Source organism: Scatophagus argus, chromosome 10, assembly GCF_020382885.2.
Source record: "Scatophagus argus isolate fScaArg1 chromosome 10, fScaArg1.pri, whole genome shotgun sequence".
In the NCBI taxonomy this organism is placed as follows: domain Eukaryota; kingdom Metazoa; phylum Chordata; class Actinopteri; family Scatophagidae; genus Scatophagus; species Scatophagus argus.
In genome coordinates this window covers 18,173,307-18,200,460 of record NC_058502.1, presented here as the reverse complement: position 1 = coordinate 18,200,460, position 27,154 = coordinate 18,173,307, and the positions used below count along the sequence as shown (strand labels likewise).

Below are 27,154 nucleotides of genomic sequence, written 5' to 3'. Positions count from 1 at the left end.
AGTCATAAAGTATATTTGTTGGTATAGGCTATAAATAGTTACAGTTATTGGAGGGCTTACATTTCTTGGAGGAAATACTATGAATATATTGCACAGCATACATTATAAATAATAGGGCTGCAACTATCAGTTGTTTTTACTATTAATAATATATTTTCACATCTAACTCATTAATGTTTGGTCTATAAAATCTAAAACAACAACAACAAACAAACAAAAAAAGATTCTCATCACAGTTTCCCAGAGCTCAAAATGACATCTTCAGATTTCTTCTTCTGTCCAACGCACAGACTTCATTAGCTCTCATAAATGACAAAAGAGAAGCAGCAAATCCTCACAGTTATAAAGCTGGAACCAGCAAATGTTCAAATGTTTGACATTTTGGCTTGAAAAACGTTTGAAATTATTAATCAATTTACTTCTCGCTTATTTTCTTTTCTAATTTTCTTTCAGTCAACTATGGTTATATCTGTTAAGTGTGTGTGTGTGTGTGTGTGTGTGTGTGTGTGTGGTGCGGGGGGGGTGCATTCATAGCTCCACTAGTAAACACTCAGTCAACTCTCTTGCCTGTTCTGTTTTAGCTGCTGTTTACACCGCACCTCATGCTGTAGTGCGGTGTAAACTAATCAGGAAAAGCCTGTTTAGTTGTACAGTTTTGTGGGAGGAGAGATAGTCAAACACCCGCTTGTCACATGATTGCAAAGCACTTATTACAAGTTCGGACTGCTGACCGTTGTACCTTGTGTTTAAAACTCGGCTGTGTAGGAGTTAATCACTTACCAACCAACTGTATGCAACATGAATGTATGTACCCGTCATACCAGTAAATAGACGGCTGCAGCTGGACGGTATCAACTGCTGCTCCTGGATTTAGACCCCGAAAAATATCAGTGCCCATGAAAGCAGTTGTTTCTGTCTATGTCTCTGTTAAAACAGCAGCCTTGTGCCTTATAGCTGCAAGGGGAGGCGCTCGATGGATTTCCAAAGATTATGCACTTTTGAAAGTTTCAAGCAGGTCTGGAGTCACTACGGTTACGGGGGAAACTTGAAAGACGTGATTGAGCAGGAGTTCGCACGGATTAAAGGTAAAGTGTTCCCTGTGTCGGCTCATAAGTAGCATTTCCAAAACTGACTGCTGTCATGGCTGCTGTTTTATCGTAAACAGGAATAACATATCTGGATCATGCAGCAACTACTCTGTACCCTGAGTCTCTCGTCAGGAACTACTGCCAGGACATTTCAAGGAATGTGTACGGTGAGAGAAATCACATGTAATTACTCGCGTTAACGCATGTTATTTTCAGGAGTTTCTTGCTGATTCATCAAAATAAACGTATTTTAAGTGTTGTGATGTGTCCCAAAAGGAAATCCTCACAGCCATAACCCCAGCAGCACACTGACACATGACACCGTGGAGAGGGTCAGATACAGGTAAAGTCTGTTCGTGCCCTCAGAAGCCTTTATAATGGGCCCGTGTGACTCCTTTGAATTGTACTTTTCTGGATTAAATGACTTAAAAAAACAGAACATTTTCTTACAGGGTATTGCAGCATTTTAACACTACCCCTGAGGAGTATTCTGTGATTTTCACTTCTGGTTGTACGGCTGCTCTCAAATTAGTGGCTGAGATTTTTCCCTGGAGGCCACAGACTGTGAGTGAAGCAGGGAGTCACTTCTGCTACTTCACTGACAGCCATACCTCTGTAGTTGGTATAAGAGGACTGACTTCTGCCCGGGGGGTAGTTGCCCTGCCTGTCTCCCCCCAGGAAGTGGAAAACCGAGCAAAGGATGAGGCTCAAGGTGAAGATGTTATTTGCCAGACGCCACACCTCTTCTGCTACCCAGCACAGAGCAACTTCTCTGGGAGGAAGTATCCTCTTAGCTATGTGCAAGGCATCCAGGCGAGACGCCTTTACCCAGCATGTGACCACCAGGGCCGTTGGTTTGTGCTGCTTGATGCAGCCTCGCATGTCAGCTGTTCCCCTCTAAACCTAAAGGACTGTCCTGCTGATTTCATTCCCATCTCCTTCTACAAGATGTTTGGCTTCCCTACGGGTCTGGGCGCCCTTCTTGTCCATAAAGACGCAGCGGGCATACTAAAAAAGACTTACTTTGGAGGAGGCACAGCAGCAGCTTATCTTTCTGGAGAAGATTTTTATGTACATGCAGCAAATATTTCTGACAGGTGAAGTACTGTACAAGCCTGCCAAATCCTACATATTCTCTGAAAGCCCAGACTGGTTATCTGGCTTCTACATCCTTATTCTAAAATGCAATGCTTTCCTTTCCTTCAAAGATTTCAAGATGGGACTGTTTCTTTCTTGGACATCATTGCTCTAAATCACAGTATTGAAGCTCTTGACAGGATCACAGGTGCAGTGACAGATCATGTTGATTCATAGAAAAACATTAAACCACTAATTTAATAGCAGAATCACTAAGCATATGTAAGTCATTCATAATGATAATCTGCTTCAAATTAACAGTATGTCTTCATCCATTTTTTTGCCTTCAGGTGGTATGCACAACATCCAGCAGCACACGTTTGGCTTGGCACGCTACACTTACATGCTGCTGTCAAGTCTTTGCCATGGCAACGGACGACCAGTGGCTCAGATATACACTGAAGGCCAGTTTGAGAGTCCAAGCACACAGGGCGCAATCTTAAACTTCAACATCATGGATCCTCATGGGCAGATAATTGGATATACTCAGGTGCATTCAATAAATATGAGTTATTTTTATTTCACAACAGTTTAATTACTGCATGTTTATGCTTAGGCAGTGCTGGTGAATATTAAAATAATTCCTCTTTCGCCGACAGGTGGACAGAATGGCCTGTCTGTACAATATTCATGTGCGCACAGGTTGCTTCTGTAACACTGGAGCCTGTCAGTCTTTTCTTGGGATCACCAATCAGCAAATGAGGAGAAATCTGCAGGTGAGAGATCAACAAAAAGGAAAAAAAATGTTTAAATATGTTAAGGGCATACGTAGGTGGAATAAAACATTATGTTTTTCTCTTCAAGGCCGGCCATGTCTGCGGAGACAGCATTGACCTGGTGGACGGCCAGCCGACCGGATCTGTTCGCGTGTCCTTTGGCTACATGTCAACATTTGAAGACTGTCAGAAGTTCCTGAACTTTGTTGCTGAGTGCTTTGTGGAGAAACCAGTCACAGTGGACCAAGTGAGACTAGAGAAGCTTAAAACAGCCGCAGAAGTATCCCAAGGCTCAAATGAGGATCCTCCGATCAAAATCACAAATGGAGAAATATGTAAAGTAGATGAGAAGAAGAAGCCTACAGAAGTGCCACAGAGAGGGTTTGGACACAGAGAGTCAAACAGCCACAGGGAGGCTTATACTCTGACCAACATCTACATATATCCCATCAAATCTTGTGGAGCACATGAGGTTTTCTCTCTTTCACGTATTTCTGCCTCTGTCGCGCCTATTTCTTTCCCCCCTCTCTGTCTTGATTTGATTCTGTGCTGTTCTTCATGCAGGTACACGGCTGGCCAGTGGGACCGCTGGGTTTACTGTATGACAGAGGCTGGATGGTGGTGAATAGAAACGGTGTGTGCCTGAGTCAAAAGAGAGAGCCGCGTTTATGTCTCATTCGCCCAAAAGTCCACGTGCCCTCAAACAGATTGTTCCTGCAGGCATCAGGTCAGACAGTCTGTCAGCAGCTCGCTGAAAATACACACACTGTTTAGCCAAAAGAAATTTCAATCAGTCAGATTTTCAGCTCCGAATTGTCTTTGTTAGAGGATTTATAGTTTTTCCATTGCCCTGCAGGGATGGATACCATTTCGGTTCCCCTGGAAAACAACACTCAAATGCACACTAGCCATGACGTGTGTCAGAGTAAAGTTTGTGGTGACAGGTGAGCTGACAATCTTTAAACATCTGAAAGCAGCAGCTGCAGGAAGTACTGTGACACATATGATTTGCTCCATATTTTTCTCTTGTATCAAGGCATTCTCTCCTTCCATTGTTCTTGATGCTACCTTTTTACCACGGATGGCATTATAAGGTCTCCGGCTCTCAGTTACCTGTGCAATTTCTCTTAACTATTTTTAATGAAAAAAAAACAACAATCAGGACATGATATTTATCTCCTCAAATACCTGCAAGACCAGTCGCAAGTTATAAAACGCTTTTCATTTAGTGATTCTTGGATTAGATGTTATACCAAATAGTGAGCAGCATCAGACCCTGCAGATTTCCCTCGGGGCCTCCACAACGTAATCTTCTGTGTTCCCCCAGGGTGGAGACTGTCGACTGTGGGGATGAGGCTGCATCATGGCTTTCAGACTTCCTTGGACAGCCATGCCGTCTGATAAGACAAAGTCCTGATTTCACCCGAGACATGAAGAAGAGGCCTAGTGGAGGTACCCTTAAGCACTTCACCTGTGCTATCTGTTTTTAATCTGTCGTAAAGCACATGGGCAACACAAGGTCACATTCCTCACTAATACTACAGTACCTGCTTCTTGTAGCTGTGACTTTGCACTGAAAATCTTCTTCTTTTTTTCTGCTTTTGCAAGTTACTCTCTTTAAATGCCGTTTGTTGCATGAAAGAAAATTAAATTCAGGCTGAGGTTGAGTGATATAATGATATATATCAGTCATTTCCGACAAGGTGGATGGAAAGTTCGTGAGTAACTCAAGTACTTTCAAAAATAAGAAATTATAATAGTAGTATCTCCAGATATCGGCTACAATTCCCAAACGCCATCTTGTGATTCACGCTGCCTTATACTTATTATCGAGCAAGCAGAGAAGTTGAAACAAGTAGCTTAACCTAATGGTTAAATGGCTTAAATAGAAGCAATGCTAGGTCGTCGCCTTGTATATAGGTGAATTGTATATGATCAGTGAACAACATTGTAGCCAAATCATTACATCAGTCTGTGCTAATGTCTCTAATGTGAATTCTTTTATATTAAATATTCATCTGCAGTTTTAGCTGCCACTACTCCATCAAGCTGTTGGAGTTAGCGTGGAGACTGCTCTGTTACTAACTGCACTCCCTGAAGAAATCTTATCCAATCTTTGGAAAAACAAAAAAGGGATTTCAGAGAGAAGCCGATAACAAGGTCTACAAAATGTGTTTGAAGGATGTATCCAGGATGTCAAACTGACTCAGCAGGGAAAGCAGTTAAAAAATTAAAGAGACAAGCTAAAGCCAACCGAGCACAGAGTATAAAAGTGAACCACCATATCACCTGGTGATTGAGATAGAAGACAATGAAATTTTTATAAAACCCACCATCTTTGTTATTCTTTCCAGCAATCACCAACTCTGGACTGGTTGAAACAAACCCTAAATTCACTGTGTTAGATGTGAAAATACTTTGGCTCTTCTTGTCGTTTTCCCCCGCTGTTTCTCTGATGTCCTCCCTGCATCTCACTCTTGTCCCAATATTTTCACATCTACGTGGGGGAGTAAACTTTTTATTTCAACCAAAGTTATTTACCAGTTATTTACAAAGTTATATACCAGTTACTGATTGCTGGAATAGTGGAAAGACGAGCCAAGTTGGTTTTGGTGAGTATTATTTTGTTTATGGCAGATTTGGATGATTGTGAAACTTGTCTGTTGTACAACCTGGCAAAATTACAATTTTTTGCATTATGGTTGATTTAGAAAGAGCGACAAAAAGGATTTTATTCCAAACCAAACAGGGCTGGTCTGTAGGAGTCATGTCAGCCACAGAATAATAATCGTCTTTCAGTGGCAAACGCAAGCACTTTGAGTGGACTTACCTTGACAGTCTGAATCCTCTACAAGGACTGCCATTGCAGCCCATGTTGTGGCTCTAAACTTTTTTTACTCATTAGTATTTTACACACCGAGAACCCAGGTTTAACAACACCTGACTCGAACCCGATGGTATGCTATGATTGGCCAATCTGTGCTCATGGGGCAGGCGGGACTTAGCAAAGGGTGAATCCGCAAGAATGCTTTTCCTTCAACTTGTTCAACTTGAGAAAAAAAATAGAATATGATGAACCAAATTACACTCAGTAATAGTAAATGTTAAAGTTTATTGGTTAATCAGTATACTATACAGTTTATACAAGGTGAAAAACAAATTTCTTACTGATGGCAGCATGAAAAGAGGACAGAGACAGTGCACAGACACACAAAAGTCTTGTAGCAGCATCTCTCACTATCCTCTGCCCTACTTGCAGGCAGGATGGACAGTGAGTTATGGTTACAGGGAAGGTTAGTATCATATAGGTATAAGTATATTATGGTATGCCTATGGACAATCATGAATACAATAAATTTATGTATTGATGTATCCAATTGAGTCTCACGGATCGTGCACTCCTCATCACGAGTATACTGGCCCTCATGTGTAGAAATGCCCATTTAATATCTATAACTGTTTTGTGCTTACGGTAGTAATGGTGCATTGCTGAGAATCACTGCGATATGACCTTTCCTTCTTTTCATCAATATGAATTACGTACATCCATCTCAGCTGTTTTATCTGTCAGCACTTTATAAACTGAATCTCTAAAATACTCTAATGACAATATCAAATTTGACCAAAGAATCTTATCACAAGATCCATTCAGTGGCTGTTCTAGATCTGGATCTGGCTCAAACAGTCTTCTTAACAGAAAGAGTTTGTCCAGTTACCACGGAATTGTAGATGAGTCACATTTTCAGACCATTTCAAGGACTTCTCAGATTAATATCGCTTGATTTGAATCCATCCTAGTTTCATGTATTTTGACTTGTGAGTGCACAATTTGATCATTGACTGATTGAACTGATCAAACACATTAACTAAAGTGACATATTTTTCACCCTCTGTAGTACTGCAGAACCTCAATTTTCAGGCTCGTTGAGGATGCAGGCTTCTCAGACCAAAAATCTGAATGTTTTCTTCAAATCGAATAAATCAAATAAGTCATCGGGGTAATATAAAGTCTTTCCCTTCTAGCTTCCACCTCCACGTCCCTCTCCCTGGTGAATGAAGCTCAGTATCTCATGATCAACCGTGCCAGTGTGGAGCTCATTCAGAAACTAATGAGCAGCAGGTTTGAACACATGATATGTTATTCAAAAAATGCAACGCTCTGGTGAAAAACATCAGGATGTGTAGACGCCTGAGCATTTACATTACAGTGGATGAAAATAACATGCAATTTCCACACTCCCTTTCTCAGGCAGGACGATTCTGAGGGTGATCAGCTCCTCGACACACAGAATGTCATTAGCCGCTTCCGAGCCAATTTAGTCATCGCTGGAATAGAACCATTTGAGGAGGATAATTGGTCACACTTGATTATTGGCAACATTCGATTCATGGTGAGCTGACACTTAGAGATAAATGAGGAAATCTTTACATGCATTGAGAGCAGATTTCTCAAAAATGAATGCTCTCCCTGTGTGATTAACCCAAAGGTCGCAGGTCAGTGTGGAAGGTGCCAGATGGTTGGAGTAGACCAAGACACTGGGACCAAAACAAAAGAGCCACTATTGTCTCTGTCAGCCTACCGCACCAGGAAGGTTAGTCAAAAACAATTACTGCTCGTTCATATAGATTCTCTGTGTGTAATGGCAGTTACGGGCAGGATAAGTCCATGACTATTTCTTTTTTGTTTTGTTTTGTTTTTTTTGCACATTTTTAGGTAACATTTGGTGTGTACCTGACCCATCAGCTGCCAGGGGGCTCCGCTACAGCAAATGTCCTCTCTGCTGGTTCCTTCATACAGCCACACAGTTCTTGAAGTGCTCATCTGTAACATCCTCTTATTTTAACTGACTCCTTTTTGTCCTAAGTGGTCATTGCTGCACTGCATGTCCTAAAGTTCACCTGTCAAACACTGTGGGGACTTTCTATAGATGCTGCTCTTTTCTTTGAGCGTGAAGCCCTGTCCTTTTCATACCAGGACATTCAGATTTCATTTTATCTAAGTCTGTTTTGATGGGAAATGAATGAGATTTTTTGATTCCACCCCCACCCCCGGTGGTTCTGTCTTAGAATGTGTGAAAAAAGTAGATATGAAGTATAATTATAATTTGAATGTATTACAAACCAAAACATGTCAGGCTTGAGGCAATAATAACAGGCAGTTCTCCCAGGCATTTCCTCCTCTGTTCATTCCCACGGAAGATTATTTATTCCAAACACACCATCAGGGTTACAGCTGCCACAAATCTAAAACATATTGCTCTCTGTGATGGGAAGACCTCCCAGTCACGCAGTGCTCCCAAAGTGCTGCAAATTTGGACAGATTTAATGCCAGAAAAAGTTCTAATTTGATGTAAAGGGGACAAAACATTTGTATTACCTGAAAATTGGTAAGGTTTACCCAGAGTCATATGATTGTACAATAAGTCCATGTGTGCTCAACTGATCTGTCAAGGTCTGGCAGTAAATTTGCTTCTGCAGATTGCTCACTTGTGTTGTAGTTATAGGAACAGCGGCATGAGGAGGTTGCAGTGTGTCCCAAGGTTTTGTATTGCTTGTAGCACGTTTGCACTGCTTGTAGCATATAACATGTTAAATGGTACAGAGAAATCATATGTATAATTGTATGCACAGATTGGATAGGGTCAAAAGGTAGAGAATGATAAGTTGGATTCCAAACAGGAATCAGGAACAGGAAAGTTCAAGTTAATATAGAGATGGATGACAAATTAAAAGAAGTACATGAAGCGAAGTGTCCTATCAAAGTGTTGCAAGTCGCTCAAATTCTGAACTGAACTGAAGGAATGAGCACAATTCTTCCAAAAGATATTCCCATAGGCCATAGGATATGCTATGTAATTATTACCCTTCATTGATGCATTTCACATTTTAAAGTTACTCTGTGCACTCTGACAATGAATGTTGTTGAGAAGTTCTAATTGTTTCTAATCGGTGATTTCTATTGTTATATGTGCATGTTTTATTTATTTACTGAAATAAAATGAATTAAAGAACACTAAATAAGAAACTACAACACAAGTCCAACATTATATTTATATAATATATATATATATAATTTAATATAATAATATTTCTGCTGGAATACCTGGAAAAAGGCTAAGTCAGTAACCAGTTGTCAGTTGCTTCTCAAGTCACTCAGTCCCTGCAAGTCAGAAGAGACACAGAAGAAGGACTTGGACCAGAACACTTTAAGAGATGGCAGTCCAGTTTTCACACAATGTTTCTTCATTGGGAACGCGGGCACCAAGTATAAATATTTCATTTGTAGTTGGCTCCTGGAGAAGCAGAGAGTACAGTATAGTGTATGTTTCTGTTTGTAATTTTATAAGGTAATTTGTGTAATTAAAAGACCGTTTCAATTGCACTGCAACAGTATTTTTTGCGTCATAGCTGTCGGTGCAGTACCGTTATGAAAGACCTTAGCGGGTTAGGATTTCTTTTTAAGGGGGCGTCATATGTAACATGCTGTGTTTATGCTGTTATACACTACACAGGCTGTAAAGCAGTGCCACCTTAACAATTTCATGTACTTCGACTTCTACGCGATTTCCGTGGACTTTGAACTAACTTTATAGTAGCCATTGACAAGGGGTCAAAAAACTACTCGACTTTGTCACACGTCTTAATTATTTGGATAATACTGACGCCACATGATGAGGAAAAGGGTCATTAAACAGGATGGTTCGTCCTCCGCATCCCACGACGTTCAGAGAGACGCCAGGGCTCAGAGGGAGGAGGGGACGCCGTAAGTTAGCTAGCGAGCTTCACTCATTTTTAAATTATCTATGAACACGCAGGGTTACTGTTAAATATGTAAAAGTGGTGATGAGGGTATAATTAAAATGATCTCTGAAGGGTGAACTCTATACTTTTGCCACGAACTTCCTGATTAATTTCTGCGTTGATCAAAATCCAGAATCTGAAGTTAAGATTTACCAGGTGACGACATGTGCGACACCTTTCTTTGACAAGACGTGAACTAGCCTATGATTTAGTTTATAGACAGAAATATTTGAATGTTGTAGCAGGACAACACACAGTACGCAAGAGTATGAACCATATAGCAATAACAAGATGCAACAGTGAGAGAACCTATTAGTACAGAACAAAATATATTACACTGCTCCTCGAATGGCCCTCCAGAACTTACTGTAAATTTCCTCAAAGTGTCTTGAATTATGAACATTTGTAGTCAAAGACTGGACATCTTTTGAAAAAACTATAAATATCTCAAAGCTTTTTTGTGAACGTCTCAATTATTTTCTTTACATTCAGAGTTTTAGTTGTAAACTTGAAAGATAACAGTTAAATGAATCCAACTTCAAAAATGAGCAGACACTTGTTCTGTAGAGTGGCTGGCAGCTAAAGCAAAGGTTGCCTTACATGACACTGCAGCTGTGCTCTCATTAAAAAATCCCCTATGAGCTTTTGGACATCTTCTATGGAAGAATTGGGAGTGAATAGTAAAGTAAAAGCATTAAGTCTGGACAGATGAAGCGACAGTTTGATGGCTGCTGAAATGAACAACCTCCTATATGTTTCCCTCGAGCAGTGTGGAGAAATCAGTCTTTGACTAAAAGGGTTCATTTGGCTGATTAGAGTGTTAATGGACGGGGTGGGATGTATTGTCCATTAATTGGCAATAGTCTGAATAGTATCTTCCTTTCTGTTGTTGCCTCTGGGGAGTCAAGACTGACTCCAGTGACAGCCTGCCTGCTTGATTAGATTATTCAGTTCCTCTCTTCCATATTAATGTTTCCATATTAATGCTGCAACTACAGACTGGTAGGACATGTGTGGAGCAGCTCTGCACATGCCAGTGGACCTGAGTGTACATTCCCATGTACATCTGTTGTATAATGTAGCCACATGGAGCTGCAGGTGGTTGTTTTAGCACCACTAAACAAAGTCATCCACCACATCCTCATCCTCCTCTGTCCTCCCTTGATGCATCTGTTGGAGGTGTGCAGTATATCTGTAAATGAATCTTTACCTACAAGTGTTCAAAATGAAATGACTGTGCTGATTCACCATTATAACAAGCAGCAGAGATCCCTCACCGGTGATCGTTGTCTGCTCAGCTGTGATTTACACTGCATTAGTTTGTGGCAAAAAAACAGTGCAAGCTAATCATAATGCGTGATGGTTATAATTTGATAACTTTCACAGATACAGCTGTGCTATTAACCTCATGGGCAAAGCTTGTACTGGCAAGTTTTGCACTTGATTGAATTTGACAGCTTGGTCTAGCAACAAACAAAACATATTTTTGAACTGAAGAAGGTCAGAATCAGCCTTGAAGGTCAGGCCATATGAATGGAGATGCGTTCGCTTTCTCAAGTATGACAGCTTTTCTCAGGAAAAAAAGTAAACAAACTGCATGTCGCTGGATACAAAGACTACTGAAGTGATTTGAGATTTCCATGTTGAGCTGTTCACATTGGCTGAGTCATCCAACTTTATATAGCGCTCTTGTGGTCTCTTCCAGTTTGGCTTACCTATAAGAATGAGAGTACAACAAATGTTTAAGTTACATAGAGACCACCTGGAGACTCGTGACGCTGGAGGGTCATCCGCCTTTAAGTCGCCACATTGGTTTTATATCTCTCACTATCTTCTCTCAGGTCCCAATGGTGGCTGAAAAGAGGCTTCTTGGCCCTCTTTGTTGTCTTAGTTTTGACACCTTTCTCTCTCAGAATACTCCCAGAATTAATCCAGCACCTTGTTTACACTCACAGAAGTAAGTGAATTCCCTTTCTGCCTCTTGGATGTGTGGTAAATCCTCAAGTTACTCACATAAAAAGGCCCACTTCTCTTCTTTTGTTGTTTGTAGTCAGGGTGCCATTCTTTGTTGACCTCAGCCGACCTGCTGATCTCTCCCTTAATCACACCATCAACATGTACTTAACATCAGAGGAGGGAATCTCCCTTGGTGTTTGGTGAGTACAACCCAAGTTCAACATTTTTTCTACCATGGATATAAAAAGACCAAAGCTTTTTTTTTTAACAAAGCTATCCTCAGTTGTATCTCTCTAAGCGGGTGTATTGTTTTAACCTATTCAAGGCACACTGTCCCTGTAAGTCAGTGGAAAGAGGCACAAGGGAAGGACTTGGCATGGTACCAGAACAGTTTAAATGATGGCAGTCCAGTTTTCATATATCTTCACGGGAACACGGGCACCAGGTATGATAAATAATTCATTTGTATTATAGTTGGCTCCTGAAGGAGCAGAGACTGAAAGTGTCACACAGCAAGCTACTGTTTTTTTGTTTTGGTTTTGAAAATCCCAATTTATTGGGTCGCGTGTTCCAACAGGGCAGCCCCACATCGGGTAGGAGTGGCAAAGGTGAGTGATCAACAGCACAAACAAAAATAATCTGTTGGATGTTCGAGAAAGGTATGAAAGTCTCAGTAGCCATTCTGATGACAAATAAGCATTATGTGTCTACAGATATTGAGTGCACTTGGTTACCACGTGCTGGTGCCTGACTACAGAGGTTGGTGCAAATGAAGATTTATGACTCTTTGTCCAAACATATTTTCCATCTCTGTGCATCCTTGCCTTTGTATTGATTGTAGTACACAAACCTCTCACATTGATTTAATATCATTTGAAGCTATATGATTACTGTTGTGCTTGACCAATTTTTAATGTAAGGCAGTCGAAAGACAGCAGTCAGTATCTAGTGCAGGTTTTCCTCTGAGCGCCTGCCATCTGGTGGCAGTGAGGAGAAGCTCCGTGATCTGCCAGGGAACAGTAGTTCATGCAACAAATTCTGGCAGGGTTTGGAGATTCCACTGGGGAGCCGACTGAAGCCGGTCTGACCACTGATGCCCTCTACTTGTACAAGTGGGTCAAAGCACGCAGTGGAAACAGCCTGGTCATCATCTGGGGACACTCTCTTGGCACTGGGTCAGTTAGGAAGGACTCTAGATCTACAGCATTTTACTCAAGTACCAATGACTCAGATCACTGTCGTAGGGACTATCTTGGATGTGCAGAGTAATAATATTGAATTTTGAATTAAAAGCACACTTTTTCCCATTGCTAACCATAACCCTTTCGATATAGAACACCAGACACCTATAGCAGTTAGCATGAACAAATGAAGTGACGTGTTCAAACACTGAACACGTATCAAAGGGAAATCAGTAAGAAAAAAATCAGACACATAAAATGTAGTGCAAAAAGCTTTGAATTCAGCACAGAATCACAACAGAAGACTGTGAAGAGTTCTGTGAAAGAGGGACTGGTGACACTGTTGGCAACTGATACAAACAATAGACAGCTCTCAGCATATATAGCATTACAAATTCAAGCCATCGTAGGAAAGAACAGGTTTTAGAAAATGCTAGCAGGAGAAATACTCGAAACTGTAACTATGAGTAGCATACTTAAAAAATCCCCTGCAGTAGTCCACAGCTACAAGAAACCTGCTGCTGTCAGGAATAGTTAAAGAGCAAAGCTGTAGCTACTGTCTGTCAATGTAAACGATAAACAAAATGGAGAAACTGAAGCTGTTGTTCTTCATCTCTCTCTGCAGAGTGACCACTAACTCTGCAGTAAAACTAAATGAGCAAGGTAGGCTTTTTTCTGGCAGCGATTTTTTTTGCACATAACAATAAGTGGAAATAATTCCAACGTCTCAGTGTGATGATTATTTACTCTTTTTTTCAGGAGTGGTTTTTGATGGTGTGATCCTGGAGGGAGCTTTCAATAGTGCTCGACAGGAGATAAGAGGTCATCCTTTTGCTTGGGTAAACTCACCACTAGTAATATTTGCTTTGTTTGTTTCGTGTGGTTGCTGCTACATTATGCATAACCTGTAAGTGTTTTGTTTTTCTTCTTTTTAAAGTATTACTGGAAATTTCCCGGCTTTGATTACTTTTTCCCAGAGCCATGGGCGCACAGCAAGGTAGTCTTTCCTACTGAAGAAAAGTAAGTTCTGACGAAACGTGAGCATGCATAATGCATGCATAATATCAAACACTGATGAGCTATTAATAATCTTACCGGAGAAATGCAGTGAGTTCACGTGTGTTTTTGTTGTTCTGCAGCCTGAAGAAAATGAGAAGCCCTATCTTGTTCCTTCATTCAAAGGACGATCACTTAGTTCCCATTAGGTTTGCTGAGCAGGTATAACTGGCAAAGAAAGCCACACTGTAAACTGAGGTGGTATTTTCCTTGTGGCTCTAAATGATTCAATTTCTTCTTTCCCATAACTTTTTTGGTTTAGGTAGACTGAAGTTTCTGTGCTCTTCTATTCCAGATGTATGAGGTAGCAGTGAGTGCCCAGAATGCAGAGCGAGTCAAGATGGTGTCATTTGACGGTTCTCTGGGGTACCTGCATAATGGTTTATACAGAGATCCCCATCTGCCTGACATCATAAAGTGAGACACTGATAATGCTAAAAGTGTTTTCTGGCTCTGTAAATCTTTGTACGTGAAATGATCTGTTTTATTTCTACAACATGTATATCTCATTACATCTCCTCCACAGGAAGTTTGTGCTGTCGTTGTAATCCTGGAAAGACGACTGATGCAGAAAAACCTTCCCAGACTTGAGTTGCACACCGCTGATTTCATTTGATCATACACTACATTCAAATGGTTTGTCTTAACTGCTGCAGACATGTTGCATAAATATGTGATTTACTTTACTTTATATGTGATTTTTATGAATACTAAACCTTTGTGTAAAACTTTCAGTATTTTAAGAATGAAGGAAGAAATGAAGAATGAAGAAAATTGTTCAGGAAAACAGATATTAAACTGTTTTTAGATCAGTTACAATTGTTTCCTTATCTGTGAATAATTACAACAATTCCCACAGGAAATGCAATTTAGATGAGACACTGTTGCAGTAGATGCCCTCTACTGGGCGTTGTTGGGCAGTGATAATGTCCATCTATAACACCTGATGATGAATTTGGTAATCCAAGGTTTACAATGTCTAGGTGTCAATGACATTTCAGGATAATACAAGGAGAACAGGCTGAAATGTCTGGTGTGTGATCCTGCTATCACAAGTGTGGTTTTAGAAAAAACAACATGAATTATGAAGTTTGGAGTTCTTTGTTTTAATCACATAAATCTGTATATTAAGATGCATTCAGATGAGTTTAAAGAATCAGGTGTCACTGTAGATTGATTACAGTAAATTTGTTAACCAATAGTGCAATTGTCTGTCTTGCATTTTTTGATACAAGAAAACACACATTAACATTTTGGTCTCATTAAGAAAAGATATTCACCTTGCAAAATGTATGTAACACCAACCTAACCTCTTATGAATTCACAAAGAACTGGCAAAGAGTATTTGCCAGTAATTCAGGTATATGCAGCACCATTTAAAGTTAAATGAATCTGTAAAGGAATCTGTTCAATCACTAGGAGCGCTTTCAAACAAGTTTTATTAGGAAATATATAACGACTAAAGAGTGCTTACACACACAGCATTGCAAACTTGTGCAAAAGGTGCTTGATTGTGAAAAATCTTCTACAAAGCAGTTTTTTTCTTTCATATATAAAAAAAATATCTGCTCACTAGGTCTTCAGGTACGCTTTTATGCACTTCCTCTTTGCTTCTGTATGCTGAACTATATTTTTCTACAAACTGTCAGTTTGAATTATTTTTTGAACCAAGTACCTTTTGTACACAGTAACAGAATATTATAGTGTAACCTACCCTACTAACTACGAATCAAAGTCAATAACATAAGATGAACCTTCCATCGAGGCCCTTCAAATACTGATACACATGTACTGATACACATGTACATTTCTGTAGTGTATACTGATGATTTTGATTTGCAGATGTTAAATTGAATTATTAAGAGCTTAGGTGCTTGAGCAAATAGTCCAGTAACCTGTATCTGTCACATTTTGAAGTCAAGGTTTGTCCACTCTTGTCCCACATTTGCAGATTGGTATGGTAAAAGCAGTGGTGGAATGTAAGTACATTTACTCAAGTGCTGCACTTATCTAGAAATTTGAGATACTTTCACCTTGAGTATTTTAACTTTTATAACTTTGTATTTCTACTTGCTGCATCTCAGTAGCATATATTTTAGCCTACTATTTACTTTATTTACTTTAGACTATATTTGCCTGACAGCTTTAGTTACCTCCCAGATCACATTCTTATACCCTCCCTGTCACATGAAAACCATGTATGAAATGAAAGGTTGAGGTTATTATGAATGCTCTGAACTGCTCGTGAGTGCGTGAAAAGTGATATATTGTTCAGACAACTTTCGGGACATAAGGGGCCTCATCATCCAGAGAATAGACCCATTTGTTGTGCACAGGGATCGTGTTTCATGCACCAGCTCTGTCAAAGGTGAGGTGAAGCTACAGTCTTGGCAGTCGGATGACGTGGCTAAAGGTTGCGGACGAAGCGCCGATTGAGTTTCTTTAGTCACCATTTGATCCATCGTTTTCAACAGTGATTGGGTGCTGTGAACCACGTGATCCAGTTCAGCCAATCTGATGTGCGTGCGATGAGCTTTCGTTAAGCGCTTACGCCATATGCGTACGAGAGCATCCCTAAAAATTGCCTCTGTCATACAACCAGGAAGAAGGTGGGATAGCCCTGCATAGCTAACGTCCCCAATCTTTCTGCATACTTTCTCCGAAAATAATGGGCTCTTCCAGGTGGAAAGTGGCAGCATCGGCATTTCTTGTTATAGTTGCCTCTTTATTACCTGTCGACGCAGATGAACATGAACACACGGTAAGACAGCGTTTTGAGAGGCCGATTGAAAAGGGGGAGCCTTGAAAATAATGGACGTTTGTGTAACCTGCTAACTGTCGCTCTAACGGCTAGCCGCATGTAAGAAAACATAATTCTAGACACGACGGAATGCTTGGGTTGGAGTGTTGTTCGATTTATCGATACTTGGTGAGCTATTAAACAGGTATGCATTCATCTGGGTAACTAACTTGTTATCACTTATCGGCCTAAGTGCTTATGGCTAACGTTTCACTGCTAGCTTGTTAGCACGTCTTTCTCACTGGTCCTCACAAGCTTTCCTTGAGCACCGGCGGAAACTGTGCTCAAGTTAGGCTAGCAGGCGTCAGTTAGTTGTTCAGCAAAATTAAAACTATTTATATACTGAACGTGTAAAGCTTTTTGTCTCGGCATTCATTTCAAATAGGATTTCTCCGACGTGATAACTGTGATGGCTGATTAGTTGTTACCAGCCAACGTTACACTATGCCGAAACACCGGTTTCACATGAGGGCCTTTCGGCATATCTGCTCCCAGACTCCTAATTACTACTGATTCACAGGTTAATAATGTGTATTACGCTGTCTTCTTTACACGATCCTACTGTTCTATGTGTATACTTGGTGGAAAGGGATATAGCATTGAAGCTGACTTCATGGACTGTGAGCAAACATGCACCAGTTTCTGTAGTGTTAGGCTGACGCAGCGATGAGAAGCCTGTTACATTCTCTTGTTTGCATGAATCTGAATATAATAGCGCTCCTTTTACCAATCCGTTTCAGGAGAAACTTGGCGTTAACGTCACGTTACACAAGTCATCCTCCTGTAAGCCGCTTTGTCCGAAGAAAATGTATCTCCTGTATTATTATTAATGTCAGTGTGAACATGTATTGGAAGTTATTTGTCAATCACTGGCATTTTCTTGTAGCATAAGTGATCCTGAGAATTTTAAACCAGAAGGACTAGAGGTACTGGTATGGCATTTTTGAAATTCACAAGAGTCCTTGTTTTTCCTTTACAGTACACAGATAAGGAGGAGGTAGTTTTATGGATGAACACAGTGGGGCCTTACCACAATCGACAGGAGACATACAAGTATTTCTCTTTGCCCTTCTGTGCGGGCTCCAAGAAGACCATCAGTCATTACCATGAAACACTCGGAGAGGCTCTGCAGGGAGTGGAGCTCGAGTTCAGCGGCCTAGACATAAAGTTCAAAGGTGTTCTACTGCAGCACTGACTTTCACCTGTTGACCACAGATGAACTGATGAGTGCATGGATAAAATAATTTGTCACATGTCTCTTAATCTCTGGGTCCATTTTTTTCCCCACACATAATATTCTCTTATTTAACAAAATTAATATGACATTTATGATCCCTGTAGATGAAGTCATGCAGACAACATACTGTGAAATTGACCTGGACAAAGCCAAACGGGATGCCTTTGTCTACGCCATAAAGAATCACTACTGGTACCAAATGTACATAGATGACCTGCCTATCTGGGGTAAGTGAAACTTCATTTCCTTCAAAAAAATCTTCTTTGCTAGACAGACCTCTATCAGTTTACCAGATACTGAATACAAGTTTGTGTCCTGACACGTCATGTTATTCAGAGTATTGCTTCAGTATTTCTTGGCTCTGCCTTTCTGTGTCTTCCATTCTGTCTCAGTTGTGACTTATTTGTGGTTATTGGCTCATTAGCCTCTTGCAGAGGTTTGCGGTAATGCTGGCATTGTGTGTGTCAGTGTAGTTATCTTCATATTGAAAAGATCCAACAAGTTTTCAGTCATGAATGGTACTGTCCAGTCATCCTTCACTAAACTTCGCTAAAACAGCGGTGTAGCAATGCACACAACCCTTTGTGTTGATTCAAACAGTTCTGCATATTTCAGCACCTGTTGAATAGTGCGGTGCTGTGGTTGATTAGCTGCTGAATTTTCAAAATCAGTTATAATTGTAGTGCACACAGGACACTTTGTATTTCTGCACTTTTGCAAATGTATTGACACATGGCACTGGTTTGATCTATTGAATGAAGCACTCCATTTAGTGACTGATTACGCTCATGCATCTTACGGTGTTGGTTTAAAAAAAAAAAGAACATTTGATGCTGAACTTGAAGTACAGTTCTCCAGTGTTGTTCTGTGCTAAGAAACCTATTACTGACATGGTTTACATAGTGGTGCCACTCCTACACTCCTCAAACACCACCATGTTTGTTATGTTGTAAGTAGGGGGTGTGGCAGTGGCATTTATTCAGACAGTTCTCCATGTTGTAAGTTACATACTTGTGCCTCTATCACAATAAGTAGATTTAGACTTTGAACCCATATCTGGTATGATAGCGCGGTAGCTGGTGCTCTTATAATGTCTAAGACAGTGACATGTTTGGTTGTGGTTTTGCAAAGCGGAGTTGTAGTTAATCACTTTCTCATCACAACACACTTTCGGCATCATTTTCCACAATGTCTCTTATTTTAGATTGATCTCACAAAATGAATTAATTATTCAGAATGAAGATAAATTGATAGATTTTTCATAGTATTATAAAACTGCACCTGTTACCAGTGCTATAATCAGTAGCAGTGGGATTATCACAAAAGTGGCAAACACATATATAGAGCTTTAATATCTGTGTAACATAAAATTTGTCCCATGAAGTGGAGAAACGGGAGGCTAAAAATGCAGACTTAGAATAACAGACAGCCAGTGGGGAGTTGGTTTAGACTGACTGTTCAAAGTAATTTGAGATAGTGGGATAGAGAAGAGATCTTTTATGGTGGCCAGCAGAGACAAACTTTGGTAACAGCAAAGACAGAATGTAACAAATGAATATGGATGATTCGGTTACAAAGTTAATAAGCAGTGTAGAAAATGACCTTTATTTGGCATTTACACTCCATGATTATTAATGTTCTGTACCTGAAAATCCAGTGTTTACACTTGTCCATTTAACCACTTACATAAGGACCAGATCCCTAATTCATTGCATGTGAATTTCTTTTTTAAGGCATTGTTGGTGAGGCAGATGAAAACGGAGAAGAGCATTATCTGTGGACGTACAAAAAACTGGAGATTGGCTTCAATGGCAACAGAATTGTTGATGTAAATCTGACCAGTGAAGGCAAAGTCAAACTCATACCAAACACAAGAATCGCAATGTCTTATTCTGTAAGTACTGAATGACCTACCGGTACTTTTTATATGCCACATTTTGTCTTGTAATCTCATGGGACTCAGGTTGCATAAACATGTTAGTATTAGAATCTAAGTAAACTTTTCGTATCACAGGTGAAATGGAAGAAGTCAGATGTGAAGTTTGAAGACAGATTCGACAAATACCTCGATCCATCCTTCTTTCAGCACAGGGTGAGTTGACTATTCTTCATGCTTCATTATGCAATTCAAGAACGCTGATAGCTTGTTGTAACAGTACTAGCGCACATTATCTTTCTGAGGGTGCGAGTTGGGCCTTGTGTCATGCAGGTCTGGTGTAATTGACCAAACTGATAACATCTAACTGACTCTTTAACTCCTCCTGCTGTTGTGTTAGGAATACAGCCAGACTCTGTCTAATGTTTGGCTGATTAAAGAGCCTGAATTTCAGTATGTGCCAGCTACTACAGCTAGTGGGTGAAAAAGTTTCCTGCCATGACTTGTACAGAGAGGCCTGCTGAGAGCAGGGATTTTACAAATGAGTGCTTGTATGGCTTAAATGCCTTGAAATATCCCCAATACTGTGTTAAGTAAGTTTCTTCTGAGAAGGTTTTTGTGTCACTGCATTGTTTCATTGAAGTTCTAATATCTTCTGTTCTGATGTGATAAAGTATATAACAGGGTTAGTTTTCAGTTAACAGTTGATCTTACTATTTCTTTTAGATTCACTGGTTTTCCATCTTCAACTCCTTCATGATGGTCATTTTCTTGGTGGGTCTTGTGTCCATGATTCTGATGAGAACACTAAGAAAGGATTATGCCAGATACAGCAAAGAGGAGGAAATGGATGACATGGTAAGTTTTTGTTGGCTCAGCTGCTCTTGACCTCAGTTTTGTCTTAATTGTTTTAGTGAATTGTAGGTTTTGTCTTTCAGTGAGTCCTTTTCCCCTGCTTTTTTTGCTTGTTTGTACTTGCACTAGATTGTCATAGAGAGTAAAAAATAGTGTGGTTCATTCCTTGTTCCTCCTCCAAGTCTAGGTTTTTGAAAACCTGCACACCTGTCACTAAGCCTTTGTGAAGAAATTTCATTTAATTTTTCTTGTTGCCATTGTGTATGATCAGGACAGGGACCTGGGAGATGAATATGGATGGAAGCAGGTACACGGTGACGTGTTTCGGCCATCGAGCCATCCACTGATATTCTCCTCGCTCATTGGCTCCGGCTGCCAGATTTTCTCCGTCTCTCTCATCGTCATCATCGTTGCTATGGTTGAGGATTTGTACACAGAGTGAGTAAATGACAAATATCTGCCAGGTTGTGAAATGTAACTCGGTGTAAGTGTTTGGATAAAACGTGTTACAATCAAAGTTAGGAATATTATTATAATACTATTATTAAGAAGTATTATTTTTATACGAATGGGGAAAACCACAGAAGGAATGGGTGTTGAGAGGAAAGGACAGGGAGTTACTTGTCTGTCTATATTGTTTTTATCTGGAAAACAAGTGATTTGATTGACTGTGTGTATGAAAAGCCTTGCACTTTGGGGAATATTTGGTAAAAGGCAAACCCCCTATTGGAATGTGGCTTAAAAATATATGATCAGACATGAGTGCAGGAAAACACTATAAATTGGTAAATAAGAAATATCAGTCTCAAGGGGAATAGAGCTCAAACACTGAGACTTCATGGAGCCCCACTCATGTCGTTTTTCTCTGCAGGAGAGGATCCATGCTGAGCACAGCCATCTTTATGTATGCTGCCACCTCCCCTGTTAATGGCTACTTTGGGGGAAGCTTGTATGCAAAACAAGGAGGTAGTCAAACAGCTTTGTCCCTCTCTCTCTCTCCTGTATATTGATTTGAGATTTCCTCTAAAACGCTACTGTCAGTTTCTTAAAATTATGTTTGATTTGTTTGAATAATACAGGCAGAAGATGGATTAAGCAAATGTTCATTGGGGCCTTTATGATCCCAGCTATGGTTTGTGGGACTGCCTTCTTCATCAACTTCATTGCTATCTACTACCACGCCTCCAGAGCCATCCCATTTGGCACCATGGTAGGTTTGACACAGCAGACCTCCCTAAATACCAGAGTCACGAAGAACAAGCTTACGAGGCTGATGTGATAAAGAGTAATCAGTTGTGGAGTTGAAGGAACAGAAAATACATATTCAGTCATAAGTTTTTAACTTGCTTCTCATGCTCTGTGAGTCCTTAAATATTATGGTATAACTCAGGACAAAAAATGATGTGAAAATGTCCCACATGACACTGGATTCATAAAAAAAAAACTCATTTCAGTTGATTATTTCTGCATTTAGTGCAGCATTTCCAAACTGAACAGTAAAAAAACAAAAAAAAAACGTGAATGTTTTCCACAGAATCTCTTCAGTGTCTTAATTACAAACAGCTGTTTGTTGGCTCGACACAACACTCGTGAGCACGACAGAGTATTTAGTGCCAAGTAACCATGTTAAAAATTAGCCTTTTGGAGGGATTTGTCCCTCTAGATCATGCTGTGAGTGTTAATTATTAAGAAAATGTGGGAATAAAGAGATCCAGATCCTCTTAAAACTATTTCAGTATTTTATCAAACGTTATTGAGCTGAACTTAACATTCCCTGAACCTAAAGGACAGTAGAGATGACTGACAGGGGATCTGAGAGCACCCGATATTGCCAATAAACACAGACCATCCACATGAATATTAATCATTCATGTTTCCCGCAGGTTGCCGTCTGCTGTATCTGCTTCTTTGTCATTCTGCCGCTAAACCTCGTGGGGACAATTCTGGGGAGGAATTTGTCTGGCCAGCCAAATTTTCCGTGCCGAGTGAATGCTGTGCCGCGGCCGATCCCCGAGAAGAAATGGTAGGTGTGGGCTGAGTGGGAAATGTTTAGGGATCTGCCCTCATGAGAATGGAGTAAAGCTGAAGACAGTTGGTACATAAATACAATATAAAGATGTCAGTTAAAACATAGACAACCCATACTCTGAACATACTGCATAGTGCTGAGACAGACCGTTATTGTTACAATCAAGTAGTTTGTGATCTAGTAACTGACAAGAAGTTAATGAACTTTGCTTATAGAATGTCAAAAATAGACTTATTGGGCTTATTTCTGGTTGCAGAGGAAGTGCAATGACCAACCAGTAGACAGTGAAAAAGTTGTACTCCATGCATGACTCTGTTCAAGCATTACGCGTCAGCTCTGAAGTGGAAAATGATTTTGCTGTCTGCACAAACTCTTTGGGAAATGAAAAATACCAAAGCAATAAGCTTTGAGTGCATTAACATTTACAATCCTCTGCCAAGGTGGCCAGCTGCCAGCAGGATATGTAGATGTGACTTCAGGCCACTGTCAGACGTTGCTTAAATTTCCCCCTTGTGTCTGCCTTTTTCTTCTCATAACACAATAAGTCATGTTTCCTTGTTGTGGAGTTCAAATCTGATGTGCACCACTGACAGTCATGTTGTTAAATGTGGTTTGTCAGGTTCATGGAGCCAGCTGTCATCGTCTGCCTTGGAGGAATCCTTCCATTCGGGTCCATTTTCATTGAAATGTAAGTCTGTGCTGTAATACTGAGGGTTTTGTATGTGGTGAGATGATCCTTGCAGTAGGCAACATCTCTTCTTGTTCTTCAGGTACTTCATCTTCACATCTTTTTGGGCCTACAAGATCTACTATGTGTACGGCTTCATGATGCTGGTTCTGGTCATCCTGTGCATTGTGACCGTGTGTGTCACCATCGTGTGTACGTACTTCCTGCTCAACGCCGAGGACTACAGATGGTGAGTAGAGTCATGGTTTACCATAGTTTGACGCTGACTTAAGGCTTTGACTACGGTGGACTATCCTTTCTTTCAGCATTTCAGAGGATTATTGTTCACCTGCCTCAGTACCTAATTGAGAGCTGAATCAACCAGTGACGTACACAAAACAACTGTTACTTTTTTCTTTTCTAGGCAATGGACAAGCTTCCTCTCTGCTGCATCCACTGCTGTTTATGTTTACATGTACTCCTTTTACTACTACTTCTTCAAAACTAAGTAAGTTTTAGCCGTCATTTGACCAAATGCCCACATCTCATACAGTCCAACTATGGGAAAAAACATTTAAAATTCATGAAACAAACAAATCACCTCTGAAGAATTGAGTCCATTTCTTCATGTTGTTTCAGAATGTATGGGCTCTTCCAGACATCCTTCTACTTTGGCTACATGGCTGTGTTCAGCACTGCCCTAGGAATCATGTGTGGTGAGTCCCTCCATCATGTTTAAATACTGCAGGACTGTCCGATAATAAAGAAACTCTTTGGAAAATCCTTTTTACAGAATTCAGCTTTTCTAAACTCCAGATTTGTAGCACAAGAGACTTGGAGTACACTGCCACAACTTCATCGGTCAATTTGTAGTGACGGGATTAATGTGCCAGTGTGACTAATTAGCTAAGAGGCAGAGCTCTTGAATATTTTTGGTGTATTTCTGAAGTTTTGCTCCTCCAGAGGCTACAAATGATGTGATTTAACCTGATGAGTGTTGCCTGTTTGAGTTGGGGTGTACTTATTGATAACCAAAGCAGCCTACTGTTTATAAATCAAAGTTCCCACATGTCTTTGCATCTATCTATTTTTAGAAAATACATAGATTATCATTAATTGCTAATGTTAACTGTTGATGATTGGTGGTTCACAAAGAGCATTTACAAAGATTGGCTTGTCAGTAACAGCACATTTGAGAAGTGGTCACACATTCAAGCCTTTTTAATTGTTGTCGCTGAGCTTGTGAAAAGCCTGCCAGTTGTCAGTAGAGAAATTCTGTATTTTAACAATAATTAACCTTGATCTGTGTCGTATCTGTCACACTGGGTCCTTGAATTTGAGAGAACTGGGCCTGTAAAGTCCTTGAATTTGATGTTTAGGAAGGTGTGTTCACACATGGAGGTGGATATGAGAATATTACACTAAAAAATGAAATGGTCAAAAGAAATATTTATAGAATTTACAGAATATATTTTAGCATCACATTTTATCTATTTTTATTTTAGTTGATTTCCTTTATATTTAAGCATTCATTCAGATTAAGGTATCTTTGGCACAAATCTGTACATACAGTAGTTCTTACATGAAGCCTGATATCTTTTGAGGGCAGTCTGCACAAATTTTCCACTTTGGTTCTTCAGCTTCAGGTGTGCTTAAATCCTTTTTCTCATCAGCTGCAAGCCAAACTCATTCTTCAGCTTGAAGAGTAATAAGCCAGACATGGCACCTTGTGCGGTGCCACATCTAATGTGCACTAGCTGCCTCATGGTGCCCTCTGGGCTTGTTGAAAGTCTGACTGGTTATTCTGTGGCTGTAAGATGTGCTTTGTCTTTCCCAAACCTTTACTGGATTCCTTCACCAGAAGTGATTTTGTCCTGTGACGGATTTACTTGAAAAGTGAGAGTAGAGTGCACTGCTTGCACATATAGGTGACTTAAAAGAAACTCAGAGCACATTTGTTTCTTCCAGGTGCTGTTGGATACATGGGAACAAGTGCCTTTGTGAGGAAGATCTACACAAATGTGAAAATTGACTAAGAAGCGAAGCAGCAACACAGGGATATTAATGGATTTGCCTACGTGTATCCTGAAAAACGGCAGGCACAAGTCATCCTTTATTACTTTTCTTTCTTGCAAAGAGATTGTGAGAATCTCACTTTATACAATGTAGTTTTTCCATTTTCTGAATGAATTTCAACTCCGCAACTCAAAATGAACAAGAGCAAATCTGCGGAAGAGATATCAAACACAAGTTTCTGTTTTTATCAGTTGCTTTCTAACAAACGTTGGAGCAAATGTTTAAGGCTGACATGGCTTCTGTTTTCCAACCCAGTCCCACCTGAGACCAGAGAACATAAATGTTTATTGAAGGAACAGTGTAGCTCTCTTCAGTGAAGAGGCCTAAGTGTATTTGAAAGCCTTTGTTCTATTGTGTCAGAATGTTGGAGAGTTGGGTTTGTGCCCATGTTCTGACTTGATTTCTATTTTGTATTCTCGAAGTCACTCGAATCATCATTACTACACAGTACAGCTGTCTGTTCTGATTTACTTCCATGGCAAAAATGATATAAAAAGCTGTCGTCACTCCGGAATCATTCCCCCATTTTGATGATTCTAAATTCCCTGTTACAGTAGCAGTCCATCCAGTTTGAGAGATTTTAGTCCTGCTGTAGTTTACTGTACAGACAAACAGACAAACAGAGGGACTGATCTGCAGTTGAGGTACAGTGAGAACTGATTTTTAAATGGATGTTTGATGTGATCCCATTTCCCCGTTTAGTTGGGGTTTTCTTAATGTTTGGGTTTGAATGAAGTCTACTTGTAAAGATAATATATGGATGGGAGTGTATATAACCTTAATGTACCTTTAGATGTAGATCCCAAATGTATTTTCGTTGTACAGATTTACTACAGGGTGTTTTTTTTAAAATGAATCATTCAGTTAAAAACAAACAAAAAAAAAATGTTGGGTTTTTTTTTTGTTTTTTTTTTTTGGTCTTTGTTTGGTGCTTGGGATGGGGCTGTTGGCGCTGTTACATCTTGCCTGAAATTGCATGAAGTTTTCACCAAACTGTTCATAGAATTCCACTTCAGTCAGCGCAGTCAGTTTTGTTTTTTTATTTGTTTTTTTCCCCCCTCTGAGTCAAAGTGTAACGGTACATTTTGATGATCAATAGACCCGCTTATGGACGCTCTTCTGATTTTGATTCCGTATATTATTTAAAGCTTTAAAAGGCTCTGCATCTTCTGGTAAGCCATTTCCCTCATGTTTGTTTCTGTTGCCTAACCTGAAATATTTGTGAATGTCAGAAGGAATGAGGCGATTGCTTTGTTTCTGCAACATACTGTACAAAGTCAAGTTTATGTACACTTAAAACTAAATGTTTTCATCACCACACACAGTGCTGAGGAGTGTTTGAAACACTTTTTTCGCCCCATTTTGTGTAAATACAGTATGTACCCTACTTGTATGAGAAGTGGCAGTGGCAATGCCTTTTTTCTCATTTCCAGTCCTCCACCCACTGAAGTTGATTTCGGCACCTCATGTTGTGTACCAGTGTCTGATTAGACATTTTGAACCTGCATATTAACTTGCTGTAAAAAGAGAAAATAAACATGTTTATGTACAGGGGTTATTAAGTGTGGATTTGATTTTGAGGGCAAATATTTTCAAACTGAATTATTTAACTCATACATAATGCACTGGAGATGTGCATTAGAGTCACAGAACCATACAGTATTAGAGTTTTGTTTTAT

General features: G+C 40.0%; 3 protein-coding genes across 4 annotated transcripts; all 3 read left to right on the top strand.

Moving 5' to 3' along the window:
• The first annotated feature begins 587 nt into the window (after window positions 1–587).
• On the top strand, window positions 588–8,966 carry mocos (molybdenum cofactor sulfurase). The gene is made up of 15 exons (XM_046402526.1): window positions 588–1,085; window positions 1,166–1,255; window positions 1,365–1,431; window positions 1,541–2,185; window positions 2,297–2,373; window positions 2,516–2,715; window positions 2,825–2,941; window positions 3,030–3,413; window positions 3,506–3,668; window positions 3,798–3,885; window positions 4,269–4,393; window positions 6,965–7,061; window positions 7,191–7,332; window positions 7,429–7,533; window positions 7,656–8,966. Exons 1-15 carry the CDS (start codon window positions 974–976, stop codon window positions 7,752–7,754), a joined length of 2,511 nt encoding a protein of 836 aa, XP_046258482.1. The 5' UTR covers window positions 588–973; the 3' UTR covers window positions 7,755–8,966.
• A 531-nt stretch (window positions 8,967–9,497) lies between these two features.
• On the top strand, window positions 9,498–15,142 carry si:ch211-117n7.7 (Monoacylglycerol lipase ABHD12-like). Its single transcript, XM_046401258.1, has 13 exons — window positions 9,498–9,704; window positions 11,584–11,699; window positions 11,793–11,898; window positions 12,024–12,143; window positions 12,276–12,306; window positions 12,412–12,457; window positions 12,744–12,873; window positions 13,505–13,542; window positions 13,639–13,718; window positions 13,817–13,899; window positions 14,019–14,097; window positions 14,231–14,352; window positions 14,462–15,142. The coding sequence occupies exons 1-13, from the start codon at window positions 9,610–9,612 to the stop codon at window positions 14,481–14,483; spliced, it is 1,068 nt and encodes a 355-aa protein (XP_046257214.1). The 5' UTR covers window positions 9,498–9,609; the 3' UTR covers window positions 14,484–15,142.
• A 1,339-nt stretch (window positions 15,143–16,481) lies between these two features.
• On the top strand, window positions 16,482–27,029 carry tm9sf3 (transmembrane 9 superfamily member 3). Of its 2 annotated transcripts, none has more exons than XM_046401256.1 (15): window positions 16,482–16,696; window positions 17,715–17,910; window positions 18,077–18,199; window positions 19,706–19,866; window positions 19,987–20,064; window positions 20,575–20,706; window positions 20,975–21,141; window positions 21,575–21,669; window positions 21,783–21,913; window positions 22,587–22,726; window positions 23,352–23,420; window positions 23,503–23,649; window positions 23,824–23,907; window positions 24,039–24,115; window positions 25,368–27,029. In XM_046401256.1, the coding sequence occupies exons 1-15, from the start codon at window positions 16,604–16,606 to the stop codon at window positions 25,433–25,435; spliced, it is 1,761 nt and encodes a 586-aa protein (XP_046257212.1). In that variant the 5' UTR covers window positions 16,482–16,603; the 3' UTR covers window positions 25,436–27,029. The 2 variants fall into 2 exon arrangements, with proteins under 2 accessions (XP_046257212.1, XP_046257213.1); XM_046401257.1 differs by lacking the exon at window positions 16,482–16,696 and adding an exon at window positions 16,730–16,880.
• The last annotated feature ends 125 nt before the right edge of the window (window positions 27,030–27,154 follow it).

Excerpts from the sequence above, each read along its gene's own strand:
- si:ch211-117n7.7 (XM_046401258.1), top strand. The coding sequence starts at position 9,610 with ATGATGAGGAAAAGGGTCATTAAACAGGATGGTTCGTCCTCCGCATCC. Across the intron at positions 11,899-12,023 it reads GGAATCTCCCTTGGTGTTTG|GCACACTGTCCCTGTAAGTC; the intron begins GTGAGTACAACC and ends AACCTATTCAAG. Across the intron at positions 13,900-14,018 it reads GTCTTTCCTACTGAAGAAAA|CCTGAAGAAAATGAGAAGCC; the intron begins GTAAGTTCTGAC and ends GTTGTTCTGCAG.
- mocos (XM_046402526.1), top strand. The coding sequence starts at position 974 with ATGGATTTCCAAAGATTATGCACTTTTGAAAGTTTCAAGCAGGTCTGG. Across the intron at positions 3,414-3,505 it reads AATCTTGTGGAGCACATGAG|GTACACGGCTGGCCAGTGGG; the intron begins GTTTTCTCTCTT and ends TTCTTCATGCAG. Across the intron at positions 7,062-7,190 it reads CAGAAACTAATGAGCAGCAG|GCAGGACGATTCTGAGGGTG; the intron begins GTTTGAACACAT and ends TCCCTTTCTCAG.
- tm9sf3 (XM_046401256.1), top strand. The coding sequence starts at position 16,604 with ATGGGCTCTTCCAGGTGGAAAGTGGCAGCATCGGCATTTCTTGTTATA. Across the intron at positions 21,670-21,782 it reads CTTGTATGCAAAACAAGGAG|GCAGAAGATGGATTAAGCAA; the intron begins GTAGTCAAACAG and ends TGAATAATACAG. Across the intron at positions 24,116-25,367 it reads TGCCCTAGGAATCATGTGTG|GTGCTGTTGGATACATGGGA; the intron begins GTGAGTCCCTCC and ends TGTTTCTTCCAG.